The sequence below is a fragment of the Aureococcus anophagefferens genome, assembly GCF_000186865.1.
Source record: "Aureococcus anophagefferens unplaced genomic scaffold AURANscaffold_7, whole genome shotgun sequence".
Classification (NCBI taxonomy): Eukaryota; class Pelagophyceae; order Pelagomonadales; family Pelagomonadaceae; genus Aureococcus; species Aureococcus anophagefferens.
The window spans coordinates 569,397-582,636 of record NW_008705567.1 but is presented as its reverse complement, the minus strand read 5'-3'; the positions used below and the strand labels follow the sequence as shown (position 1 = coordinate 582,636).

Sequence of the window (13,240 nt, the reverse complement as noted above, 5' to 3'; positions counted from 1 at the left end):
CGATGCCCACGGCCCGGTCCACGTAGATCCTCAGCGTCCCCTGCGACGCCGGCGGCGGCTGGCCCAGGAACCAGCCGCTGCAGCCGGGCGCGTCGCTGTCGTCGACGTCGACGCAGCCCGCGTCGGACCAGGACGGGAAGAGGCACGCCGTCATGGGCTAGAGGGACGCGGGGAGCTTCCAGTCGTCGCGGACGGCACGTCCCAGTGCGCCGAACACACCGCCCAGCCCCGCGGGATTTTAACTCGTAACTGTAATCCAGTTTTATTTTCACTTCAATAAAAAAAATTACCACCAGGACTTCTTCGCGCGCTCCGCCTGCGCGGCGTCGCGCGCCTCCTGGTCCCGCCGGTTCTCCTGGGGGTCGCCGAAGGGCCAGAAGGGTCGAAGCTCCGGGAAGTAGTGCGTCCGGAGCTCCTCGGCGAGCGTGAAGCCCTGGGCCCGCTCGCCCGGGAGGTCGAGGCCCGCGTCGAAGTCGGCCCGGCGCCGGTCGTCGCCGAGGACCTCGTAGGCGCGCGCGACGGCCGTGAACTTGGCCTGCGACCCCCCCTCCTTGTCCGGGTGCGCGTCGCGCGACGCGGAGCGGTAGGCGCGCCGGAGCTCCTCGGGCGAGAAGTCGCAGGCGACGCCGAGGGCCGCGTAGGGGTCGAAGGGCGGCTCGCCCCCCGGCGCGCCGATTTCGCCGTCGTCGGCGACGGCGACGACGCGGTCGCGCTGGACGTCGATGAGGCGGCCGGACCGCGCCATCCGCAGCGCGATGGGCGCCCCGGGCGCGGCGACGCCGACGACCGTCGCGGCGTCGCCCGCGGCCCAGAAGCCGTCGAGCGCCGCCGTCGTCGCGACGCGCTGCCCGACGCACAGGTCCGTCGCCGCGGCGCGCGCGCAGCACGGCGCGGCGCGCGCGCGCGCGTGGCAGCGCAGGAGCCACGTGCCCAGCCCCGGGAACGTCCGGTCGAGCGCGTAGAGCGCCTCCAGCGCGTCGAGCGCGTCGCAGGGAAGGCCCAGGTCTAAGGACGCCAGGGCGAGCTCGAGGAGCGCCGCGCCGCGGCCGGCGTCGCGCCGCCCGCCCGTCCGCCGCGCGACGGCCCCTTCGCGCGCGAGGTCCGCGGCGCCGGCGAAGTCGCCCCGCCGCCGCGCGCAGAAGCTCGACGCGGCCCAGAACTCGCCGTCGCGCGGCGGCCCCGGCCCGTCCGCCGGCGCGAGGAGCGCGTCGGCGCCGTCGAAGTCGCCGTCGCGGCAGAGGTCCGCGGCGGCCCGCGCGCCCCCCGGCGCCGCGCGCGCCCGGTCCGCCGCGCAGGCTTCCGCGTCGGCGACGAGCCCCGCGCCGGCGGACGCGGCCGGGAGGAAGGCGACGGCCTCCGTCGCGGCGCCGCCGCCGCCGCGGCGCCGCGCGCGGGCCGCGTCCTCGTCGTACTGCCGCTTCTGCTCGAGGAGCTCGTCGAGCCGTTCCCGCGACATGATGCCCACGATCTGCCAGGGCCGGACGTCGTCGCCCGCGTCGCCCGCCGCGGCGACGTCGGCGCCCGCCGCCGCGGCGACGTCGGCGCCCGCCGCGCGGCGGAGCCGCCAGGCGCCGACGTCGAAGATCTTGCCGTCGCGGAAGCGGCGCCAGCGCACGGGCCGCTCCTCGTCGGGCCCGTCGACGCCGACGACCTTGCCGCGCTCGCCGCGGGCCCAGAAGCCCGGCTCGTCCGCGCGCGTCTCCGCGGCGTCGCCGACGGCCCAGTAGCGGAACTCGCGGCGGACGAGGCGCCAGGCCCTCGCGCCGCCGGGCAGGTAGTGCTTGCCCGGCGTCGCCAGCACGTCGCGGCCCGCCTCGTCGACGAGCAGCCACTCCTTCCGCGCGCCGTCGACGCCGGCGTAGCCGTCGACCTGCGCCGACGCCATTTTCCAGCCGTTGTCCACGTGTTTCCACGTGAGCTCGCAGAGCCGCGGCATGGCGTGGTCCGTCCCGTCCGCGCGCACGTAGACGCCGTCCATGCCCGGCGCGCCGCTCCCGCCGACGAAGAAGCCCGCGGGCCACTTGTCGACGACGCCCCAGCCGCCGCCGCGCCGCCGGCCGCCGACCGGGCCGGCGCCGCCGCCCGCGGGCACGAGGCCGCCGGGGGCGACGAGCCCTTGCGCGGCGGCGGCGGCGGCGCAGCAACTCAGCGCAATTCGCAGCATGGTCGCTAGGAGCGTGATGGAGCGCTGAAAACCGCTGCGCGGCGTCTTGCCGCTGCGCGTTGGCTAGTAGCTAGCTGCGCGACGCTGCTGTGCGCCCATACTGTGGCGACTGCATCTTTGCTTTCGAACTGCATATTGAGGGAAACGGATTTTTAGTTCTAACCTCGAAATCCAACCGCGTTGGCATATGGTCCATGAGGTGAACTCGTGAGTTCGGGTACGAGCATGCTGCGTCCGATCATCGCCCTCGCGTGCGTCGCCGCCGCCGCCGCGTCCGCGCGCGTCGCGCTCCTCGCGCCCCTCACGAACGGGACCCACCTCTACGGCGGCGGCTACTGGAAGAGCGCCGTGGCGGCCATGGCCCAGAGCTGCGACGACTTCAACGCCCGCGACGCGTCCGTGGTCGAGGCCTACGGCAACTGCAGCAACGCGACGCTGATGCTCGACTGCGAGGCCTTCGACACGCGCGTCGCAGGGCAGCACAAGAGAGCGAAATTCCCAACTTCAAAGGCTCATATCTCGGCCGTTTTCGACTCGTTTCGGCTGATTTTTGGACGAGCGATCATCTCTCGGGACGGTCTCGCAGCGTGGATGCTTTTGTCGGAACGCGCGCGCGCGGAACACTCACGTTGAAGCGACGTTGAATCACCCTTGTGCTGCCCAGGCGCGGCGACGGCTCCCACGCGGCGCTCCAGGTCTACGGCGCCGCCGTCTTCGGGACCGGGGACCGCTACGAGTTCCTCGCGGGCCCCGTGACGGCGGACGAGACCGTCACCCTCGGGGGCATGTCGTCCGTCTTCGGCGACACGCTCCTGTCCTACGCGGACGAGGCCATCCTCGAGGACGACCAGCGGCAGGAGGGCGCGAGCCGCGGCCTCGTCGGCAAGAGCGCGCTCCCGGGCGCCGTCTACGCGCTCTACGACCTCTTCGGCTGGGAGGAGGACACGTCCATGGTCTTCACGCGCGACGACGACGGCTCGACGCTCCAGGCCGCCTTCGCGGGGCTCACGTTCTCGAGCCAGCTCAGCGACGACTACACGCCCGGCGTCGACGTGCAGCTCACGGGCATCGTCCGGGCCTGGGGCCCGCTCCAGGCCGTCGTCTTCATCACCATCGGCGCGTCCGACCTGCCCCTCTTCGTGGAGACGGCGCGGGCCTACGGCTTCCTCGACGGCTACACGCAGTACGTCTTCGCGGACACCTCCGCCGACGGGTCGCTCGACGCGGCGCTTTTAGAGTACGCGGACGTCCTCGCGGGCGCGCTGATCGTCTCCCAGCTCGCGAGCCGCCACGACGAGCCCCGCTTCGACGCGCTGGCGTCCAAGCTCGCCGCGGCGAACGCGTCGGACGTCAACGGCCGCTACCTCGCGCCCGCGATGGCGCGCTGCTCCCGCGACGGCTGCGGCGACGTCGTCGTCGGCGCCCTCCTCGCCGACGGCGAGCTCGCCGACGTCGTCGCCGGGGGCTACTCGGCCGCGGCGGCCAAGTACGTCGCCTACGCCTACGACGCCGTCGCGTACGCGGCGGTCGATCTCTGCGGCGGCGGCGCCGGCGCGGCCTTCGCGGGCGCGTCCGGCGCCTTCGCCCTCGACCCGGACCTCCACGACGACCGGGCGAACTCCGGCGGCAACTGGTACGTCCGCGTCGTCCAGGACGGCGCGCTCCAGGCCGCGTACCGCTACGACGCCGACGCCGACGCGCTCGTCGGCCCGCTCGTCGACGTCGTCTACATGAACGGCGCGTCGACGCCCGTCACCGACGGCTCGGAGATCCTCGATTCCTGCGCGACCGACGAGTTCTACAACGCGACGGCGCACGCGTGCGAGGCGTGCGCGGCCGGCGCGGCCGTCTCCGACGACGGCTTCGGCTGCGACGTCTGCTCCGCCGGGACCTACGGCCTGTCGGGGCTCTGCGTCCCCTGCACGGCCCTCAACGAGTACGGCGACACGGCGGGCGCGTCGGCCTGCGCCTCCTGCCCGGCGAACACGTACCGCGCGCGGTCCACGGGCGTCGGCCGCTCGGCCAGCGAGTGCCGCTGCTTCCAGAACTACGTGTCGTCGTCGTTCAACGCGAGCCTCTCCGCGCGCGACGAGGCCTTCCTGGGCGTCGAGTCGACCTGGGGCGACGTCGGCGTGGCGTGCCTGCCCTGCCCCGACGGCGCGACCTGCCCGGGCGAGCGCGCGCCGCCGAACAACAAGCGGGGCTACTACGGCGACCCCTGGGAGCCCACGGAGTTCTACGACCGCTGCGACGCCTGCGACACGCACTACGCCTGCAGCGACGGCTGGGAGGGCGCCATGTGCAAGACCGTCAAGAGCCCGGACTTCTTCACGGTCTCGGAGCTCGGGCCCTGGCGGTGCCCGGACTCGAAGGCGTACCGCGCGCTGAACGTACTCGGGGGCGTCGCCTGCGTCGTCTTCCTCTGGCTCTACGTCAACGAGAACCTGCTCGACGCGTACCCGTCGCTCGACCTCCTCACGTACTTCATGCAGCTCGTCGCCATCATCTGCCGCTACCGCTTCGCGCACTTCCCGACGGGCATCGGGCCCTACGCCGTCGTCCTCGACGTGGCCCTCTTCGACATCGACGTCTTCCGGCCGACGTGCGTCATGGAGTGGAACTTCCGCACGTCCGTCATCGCGCAGATCTTCGTCGTCGCCGCGGGCGCGCTCACGGGCGCGCTGCCCATCGCGGCGTCCATGGCGAGGAAGCTCCGGCGCGAGCGGTCCTACCGGAGCTTCACCGCCGTGCGGAAGAGCTTGCATTTTTACGGCGGCGCCTTCGGCGCGCGCGCGGCGTCCGTGACCGCGGGCGTCGGGTCGCTCATCATGGTCCAGCACACGACGTTCACGTTCAACGCGTTCGCGGCGCTCCGCTGCGAGTCCTTCGTCGGGCGGCCGGGCACCTACTTCCGCGAGGACCCGACGCGCCGCTGCGACACCTTCGAGGGCCACGCGCTCACGGCCGTGTCGGTCGCGACGCTCGCGGTGCTCGTGCTCGGGTTCCCGCACGCGATCATGCTCGCGATCAACTACGAGACGTCGAAGCGGCAGGGCGTCCACAACCCGCACGTCCAGGCGCGCCTCGGCTGGGCCTTCGGCGCCTTCCGGAGCCCGCACCACGGCTGGCTCATCCGCCGCGTCTGGCTCACGATCTGGGTCTGCGCGGTCGCGACGCTCGTCGACAACCCGCTGCTCCAGATCTGCTTCACGCTCGTCGTGCTCCTCCACGCCTACAGCGAGCACTGCGCGCACCAGCCCTACCACAGCGAGCGGCTCAACACGCTCGAGACCTACGGCCTCGCGTGGACGGCGACGACGGTGACGACGGCGATTTTGCTCCAGGACGGCAAGCGCTGGGTCAAGCCCTGGTTCGCGCTGCTCCTCGCGGGCCAGGTCGCCCTCTTCCTCCGCGTTTTAGCGTCGGCGGCCGTCGAGTCCATGAACCGGCGGTCGAGCGCCGCGTCCGTGGCCGAGCTCCGGAAGCGCGTCGTCGCCGCGCGCGCCGCCGCGGTCGGCGGCGCGCCCGAGGACCCCGGCGCGCCGCCGGACCCCCGGGGAACGCCCCCCCTCCTCTCCGACCCGTCCCTGAGGCACCTCCAGGACTCCGCGGCGCACCTCGTCGCGAACCTCGTCGGCGCCGAGGACGACTCGCTCGACGGCGACGCGAAGGCCGCGGTCGACGCGCTCGGCGAGCTCACGAACGGCCTCCACCCCGTCGCCTGGCGCGCCTGGGTCGCGCAGGACGCGCCGGGGGACCTGGAGCTCGCGTCGGGCGTCGCCGGCGCCCTCGCGACGATCATCGGCGACGAGTCGTTCACTGTGTGCAAATCAAATCTTCAACCCGACTTCAATGTGCGCGTATTCGAATGTGTCGATACAAGCTCTTCGGCTGGACTTCGAGAACTCGACGAGAGCGATCGATCCGTCCAAAAATCATCCGAATCGACTTCGATTTGACCGAGCTAGAGAATTCTCAAGTTTGGTCAGGACCACCCAAACCAGTGGTTGAATTCGGCACAGGTCGTTCACGTCCGTCTACAGTTCCGACGCGCGGTCCGCGTACTGGAAGACGCTCGCGGCGCGGTTCCCGGGCATGATCGACTTCGCGGCGAACATGGACGGCGGCGAGCGCGTCGTCTTCTTCGGCGCGCTCGCGCGGCTCCAGCGCTACGTCAAGGCCGCGGGCGAGAACCCGGCCGCGGCGGCGCTGCACCACCTCGTCGACGAGCGCGACCGCGCGTCCGTGCTCTACTTTCTGTGCGCCTGCGGCGAGGAGGACCACGCGCGGCTCGTGGCGCTCCTGCGCCAGGTCGTCGCGCGCCTGAAGGCCGCGAGGCTGCCCCGGTGGAAGCGCGAGCTTTTTTTGCCCTACGCGCTCGTCCGCGCGGTGTCGCGCCGCGACTCCGTGCAGCGGCGCGCGTCCCGGGCCCTCGCGGCGGCGGCCGTGGACGCGGGCGACCTGCTCTTCGACGTCGACGACGTCGCGGGCGCCGCGGCCAGGGCAGCAAAAGAGAGCGAAATTCCCAACTTCAAAGGCTCATATCTCGGCCGTTTTCGACTCGTTTCGGCTGATTTTTGGACGAGCGATCATCTCTCGGAACGGCCTCGAAGCGTGGACGCTTTTTCCGGGACGCGCGCGCGCGGAACACTCACGTTGAAGCGATGTTGAATCACCCTTTTGCTGCCCAGGCCGCGGCGGACCTCGCGGCCCACTTCGACGACGTCGAGGACCGGGCCGCGAACCTGGCGGCGCACGCGCTCGACGCGACGCCCGACGAGCACCTGCCGCCGGAGCCGGACATGAACCCGACCTTCGCGGCGGAGACGTCGCCGGCGGAGAAGGCGTCGCCGAAGCGCCGGAAGCGCCGGTCCGCGCGGCGGCGCCGCGACCGGTCGCGGACCGAGGCGAGCCACTTCTCCGGCGGCGGCGCCTTCTGCCTCGCCGCCGGCGGCGACGACCAACCCTGCGGCGCGTCGTGCTTCGACGCCCCCGCGGAGCCGGAGCGGCGCGCGCGCCGCGGCCGCGCCGCGGCGAAGCGCGGCGAGTCGCCCGCCGGCGGCGCGCGCGTCCTCGAGGGCGACATGGCGCAGTAAGTTAGTAGTAGACGCAGCAGGCGCGGTCGTCGAAGCAGCGCTGGCTGCGGCCGCGCGGCGGCGCGCCGCCCGGGCACGGTGTGCACGCGGCCGCGAGGCCCAGGGAGAAGGTCCCCGCGGGGCAGGGCTCGGGCGCGAGCGCCCCCGCGGCGCAGGCGTGGCCCGGCGGGCAGTCGCGGTCGCAGCGGTCCCGGCCCGCGAGGGGCTGCCACTTGCCCGGCGGGCACGGGAGCTGCGCGCCGCCGACGCACCGCGTGCCCGGCGGGCAGGGCGCCTCGGCCGTGCGGTAGGCCTCGGCGCCGCCCGTCGTGTAGTGGCCCACGGAGACGACCGTCGGCGCGCGCTCGCGGCCCGTCGGCGGGCAGAAGACGCCCGCGTGGCCGCAGGGCCGCGGGCAGTCCGAGAGGAGCACCGCGTCCGGGTCCGCGTAGCACCCCGGCGCGACGGGCCCGTCGCAGGCCGGGTCCGACTGGAGGTAGCGCCAGCCGTAGCGGAAGGGGTCGCAGGGGACCCGCAGCCCGCCGGCGCAGGCGTGGCCCGGCTCGCAGGGGAGCATCGCGTCGAGCGTCGCCTTCGCCGGGTCCGCGGCGGCGCGCGCGGCCGCGTCCGCGCCGCCGTGGACGCCGTAGTAGCCCGGCGGCACGGCCAGGGGCGCCTCGCTGCCCGTCGGGCAGACCCGGTCCGGCCCGCCGCAGGGCGCCTCGCGCGGCGACGTCGCCGCGGCGCCGCAGTAGTAGCCGCGCTCGCAGGGGCCGTCGCACGCGGCCGTCGTCGCGTTCGACATCGCCGCCGCGCCGTAGCGGCCCGCGGCGCAGGGGAACCTGCGGCCGTCGACGCAGTAAGACCCCGCGGGGCAGGGCGCCTCGGCGCTCCGGACGTCCTCGGAGACGCCGGCGTCGCCCTCGACGCCCTCGACGCCGTAGTAGCCCGGCCGCACGAAGGCCGGCGCCGCGGAGCCCGCGGGGCAGAAGCGGTCCGCGCCGCCGCAGCGCCGCGCCGTCGCCGTCGTCGACGCCGCGGGGCAGTAGTGGCCCGCGGCGCAGGGGCCCGCGCACGTCGGCCGCGTCTCGCGCCGGCCGTCGCCGTAGCGCCCCGCGGGGCAGGGCCGCCGGACGCCGCCGGCGCACCAGCGGCCCGGCCCGCACGCGCGCTGCGCTTTTCGCGCGTAGCGCGTCGCGTTGAAGGCGAGCGCGAGCGCCGCGTCCGCCGCGGCCGCGGCGGACGCGTTGAGCGCGAGGCAGCTGCCGTTCCGCGCGTGAAACACCAAGCGCTCGCCCGCGGCGAGGGGCGCGCCGCCGGCCGCGCGGACGCACGCGCACGCGAGGCGCCCGGGCTCGTCGCGCGCCGTGTCGGCGTCGCAGGCCGCGCAGAGCGCCAGGTCGTCGCCGTCGACGGTCTTAAAAGTCCCCGCGGGGCAGGCGTCGCAGGGCGCCGTCGGCACGCGCGTCGCCGCGCCCGAGATCGACGGCGTCGCCGCCAAGGACGCGTCGACGACGCCCGACGCGTTGCGCCAGCGGCCCGGCGGGCAGCTCGCGGCCGCCGCGAGGCCGTCCGCGTCGTCGGCCGTCTCCGTGTAGTAGCCCGCCGCGACGGCGAGCGGCGCCGCGAGGCCGCTCCGCGGGCAGACGAGCTCGGGCCCGCCGCAGTAGGCCGCCGTCGGCCGCGTCGAGCCCGCCGGGCAGTGGAAGCCCGCCGCGCAGGGCCCGTCGCACGCCTCGTCCGCGAGGCCGAAGGACCGGCCGAAGCGGCCCGCCGGGCAGGCGAACGCGAGGCCCCCGACGGCGTAGGACCCCGGGCGCGCGAGGACCTGGGCCGTGCGCGTCGTGCCGTCGCCCCGGGGCCCGCCGACGCTGTAGTGGCCCGCGGCCACGGCGAGCGGCGCGACCATGCCCGCGTCCGGGCAGAGGAGCGCGTCGCCGCCGCAGGGCACGGCGTCGCCGCGGACGGCGCCGCGGCTCGGGACGTAGTAGCCCGGCGTCGCGTTCCCGCACGCGGCGGCCGACGTCGCGCCGTAGGCCGCGTTGAACGTGCCCGCGCCGCAGAGCTCGCGCGCGCCCGAGGAGCAGTAGCCGCCGGGCTCGCACCGCGCCTCGGCGACGCGCACGGCGTCGCCGGCGCCGCCGACGGCGTACCAGCCGTCGCGCACGGGCTGGGGCGCCGTCGAGCCCAGCGGGCAGAAGACCGTCGCGTCGCCGCAGGCGACGCCCTCGGGACTCGTCCGCCGCGGCTCCGCGCAGTAGCGGCCCGCGGCGCAGGGGCCGGCGCAGCGCGGGTCGGTCTCCATGGCGGCGTCGCCGTAGCGGCCCGCGGGGCAGGCGCGCGCGAGGCCGCCGTCGCAGTAGGTCCCCGGGCCGCAGGGCGCCTGGCCGACGGAGTGGTTCCGCGCGCGGTCGCCGCGGGCGACGTTGTAGGTCCGGTCCGAATCGTCGGCCTTGCCGAAGACGCTGTAGAACCCCGCGTCCACGGCGACGGCCGCCGCGGACCCCTCGGGGCAGTAGACGTCCGCGCCGCCGCAGGGCTCCGCGTCGCCGTCGACCGCGCCAAACCGCGGGCACAAAAAGCCCGCGGCGCAGGCCTCGCAGACGCTGGCGTTGAGCGCCTCGGGCCCGGACGCGTTGCCGAAGGTGCCCGGCGGGCACGCGCGGTAGGAGCCCTCCGCGCACCAGCCGCCCGCGGGGCACCGCTCCTCCGCGGCGAAGCCCGCGCGCGGGCCGAAGCCGCGAGAGACGGCGACGTAGCCCGGCCGCGTCCGCTCGGGCCGCGCGCTCCCCGCGGGGCAGAAGCGGGTCGCGTCGCCGCAGCCGAGGGCCGTCGGCGACGTCGAGCCCGCGGGGCAGTGGTAGCCCGCCTCGCACGCGCCCTCGCAGGCCCCGCCGGCCTCGGCCTCGCGCGACCCGAAGCGGCCCGCGGGGCACGGCGCCCTCGCGCCGCCCCGGCAAAAGGCGCCCGCCGGGCAGGGCGCCTCGGCGGCGAAGCCCGCGCCGGCGCCCGCGCCGGGCTCCGTGGCGTAGTAGCCCGCGCGCGTCGCCGTCGGCGCCGCGGACCCCGCGGGGCAGAACTCCGCCGCGCCGCCGCAGGCCGCCGCGCGCGGCGACGTCGACCGCGCGGCGCAGTAGTAGCCCGCCTCGCACGCGCCGGAGCAGGCCGCCGACGCGAGCGACGCCGACGCGCCGAAGCGCCCGGCGGCGCAGGCGTGGCGCCGGCCGTCGACGCAGTAGAAGCCGGCGCCGCAGTCCGCGGACCAGCCGCTGCAGGAGCCCCAGAGGCTCGCGTTCGCCGTGAGGTAGGTGCCCTCGGCGCAGACGTCGGCGGCGGCGCGCGGCGCGAGGCACGCCGCGGCCGCGAGGCAGCCCCAAAACCTTGCCATGTCGCAGCGGCTCTTTGGGTGTTGTCAACGTTGGCTACTGCGGAAACCTTGCCACTAATTGGAGCATGTACGGCAAAAGTGGCTGAGAGTCTGGGCAGCGCTGGAAGGCTGTCGTTAGCGGACGGATTGCGCGGTCGCGGTGAATTCGCGCCTTCATGAGCACGCCCAGCCCGGCGCCGACCGCCGACGCCCCGCGCGGCGGCGGCGCCACCACGGAGACGCCGACACTGGTTGCGAGTTGCAGTGGATACCCCGTCATGAACTTTTGCAAGCCAAGACAAACTTTGAAGAAATCCTAGCTTCTAGAGGGCTAGAGACGGTGTCTCCGCAAGGAGTATTTCAGCGGCCGATGATGGAATCTCCACCTCACTTCTCTGCCGGAGTCGTTCGGCGACCTCGCGAGCCTTGGCACGCTCGATCTGTCCGGCAACGCCCTCGCGTCGCTGCCGGAGTCGTTCGGCGACCTCGAGAGCCTCGTCTGGCTCGACCTGTCCTACAACACCCTCGAGTCCCTGCCGGATTCGTTCGGCGGACTCGAGAGCCTCGTCACGCTCTCCCTGGACAGCAGCGCCCTCACGTCGCTGCCGGAGTCGTTCGGCGGCCTCGAGAGCCTCGTCACGCTCGAGCTGTACGACAACGCCCTCGCGTCGCTGCCGGAGTCGTTCGGCGACCTCGCGAGCCTCGTGACGCTCGGCCTGGACGGAAACACCCTCACGTCGCTGCCGGAGTCGTTCGGTGGCCTCGAGCGCCTCACCACGCTCAACCTGGGAAACCACGCCCTCACGTCGCTGCCGGAGTCCTTCGGCGGCCTCGCGAGCCTCGTTGAGCTCAACCTGTACAACAACGCCCTCGCGTCGCTGCCGGAGTCGTTCGGCGACCTCGCGAGTCTCGTCACGCTCTTCCTGAACGACAACGCCCTCGCGTCGCTGCCAGAGTCGTTCGGTGGCCTCGCGAGCCTCGAATACCTCATGCTGTACAACAACGCCCTCGCGTCGCTGCCGGAGTCATTCGGCGGCCTCTCGAGCCTCGTCGAGCTCAGACTGGGAGGAAACGCCCTCGCGTCGCTGCCGGAGTCGTTCGGCGACCTCGCGAGCCTCGTCACGCTCTACCTGCACAACAACGCCCTCGCGTCGCTGCCGGAGTCGTTCGGCGAACTCGAGAGTCTCGTCACGCTCAACCTGCACACCAACGCTCTCAAGTCGCTGCCGGAGTCGTTCGGCGACCTCGCGATCCTCGTCACGCTCTACCTGCACGAAAACGCCCTCGCGTCGCTGCCGGAGTCGTTCGGCGACCTCGAGCGTCTCACCACGCTCAACCTGTACAACAACGCCCTCGCGTCGCTGCCGGAGTCGTTCGGCGACCTCGCGAGTCTCGTCACGCTCTACCTGAACGACAACGCCCTCGCGTCGCTGCCAGAGTCGTTCGGTGGCCTCGAGAGCCTCGAACACCTCGACCTGAACGACAACGCCCTCGCGTCGCTGCCGGAGTCGTTCGGCGGCCTCGCGAGCCTCGTCACGCTCTACCTGCGCAACAACGCCCTCGCGTCGCTTCCGGAGTCGTTCGGCGATCTCTCGAGCCTCGTCACGCTCGAGCTGCGCAACAACACCCTCACGTCGCTGCCGGAGTCGTTCGGCGGCCTCGAGAGCCTCGTCACGCTCTACCTGAACGACAACGCCCTCGCGTCGCTGCCGGAGTCGTTCGGCGGCCTCGCGAGCCTCGTCTCGGTCGACCTGCGCAACAATGCCAATCTCTCGAGCCTCCCCGCTTCCCTGCGTGAGCTCAGCCACCTGGGAGCGGTATCACTTGCGGGTACGGCTATCTGCGCGAATGGCGGGGCTCCGGCGCTCGATTCCGCGTTCGACGACCTGATCGAGGCCGGCGTCGTCTACTGCGAGAGTGCATGCGCACCTGCGTGCTACGGCTATACGTGCGATGAACACAGCGTGGCCGGACATTCCTGCGCCGAGATAGAAACCTGGGGTTGCGACTGCTCCGGCTGCGCCTGCCCGCTCGACTGGACCTCCGAGGGTGCGTGCGCGCCTACGTGCGACGGCTATACGTGCGATCAAGCGAGCATGGTCGGGTATTCCTGCGCCGAGCTAGAAACCTACGGCTGCGACTGCTCCGGCTGCGCCTGCCCGCTCGACTCGACCTCCTACTCCTACTCCGACTGACATCATCAACCAAAGCCGCGCGTAGATCTCGCGCCGCGGCGCCGAGATCCCGGCGCGGTCGGCGCTCGCCGAGGCTAAAAAAAGAACAAAAGAACACTTAGACCGCCGCGCTCACGCCGGCGGCCGCCGCTCCGTGTCGCCGGGCGGCGGGAAGCACGGCGGCGGCGCGGCGGCGTCCGCGACGTCCGCGGGCGCCGCGGCGGCGGGCGGCGGCGGCGGCGCCGGGGCCGCCGCGGCGGGCGCGGGCGGCGGCGCGGGCGCGAGGGGCGGCAGCGGCGGCGGCGGCGCGCGCGGCGGCGGCGGCCGCGGCGGCGGGAAGGCGGACCGCGCCGCCGCGGGCGACGCGGGCGCGGGCGCGCGCGGCTTCGGCGCGGGCGGCGGCGGCGGCCGCGGCGGCGGCTCCGCGCGCGGCCGCGGCTCGAGGGACCGGAGCGCGCCG

The 13,240-nt window shown here is 73.9% G+C and overlaps 2 protein-coding genes across 2 annotated transcripts; one reads left to right on the top strand and one right to left on the bottom strand.

The window, feature by feature from the left end:
- Positions 1 to 286: 286 nt before the first annotated feature.
- AURANDRAFT_63443 (hypothetical protein) lies at positions 287 to 2,164 on the bottom strand (the record flags this gene model as incomplete). The annotated part of the gene is made up of 1 exon (XM_009037810.1): positions 287 to 2,164. One exon carries the CDS (start codon positions 2,162 to 2,164, stop codon positions 287 to 289), a length of 1,878 nt encoding a protein of 625 aa, XP_009036058.1.
- Positions 2,165 to 11,346: 9,182 nt separating this feature from the next.
- Positions 11,347 to 12,300, top strand: AURANDRAFT_24947 (hypothetical protein; the record flags this gene model as incomplete). The annotated part of the gene is made up of 1 exon (XM_009038137.1): positions 11,347 to 12,300. A coding segment is annotated over one exon (954 nt), but the record flags the coding sequence as incomplete, so codon positions are not given.
- Between the last annotated feature and the right edge of the window lie 940 nt (positions 12,301 to 13,240).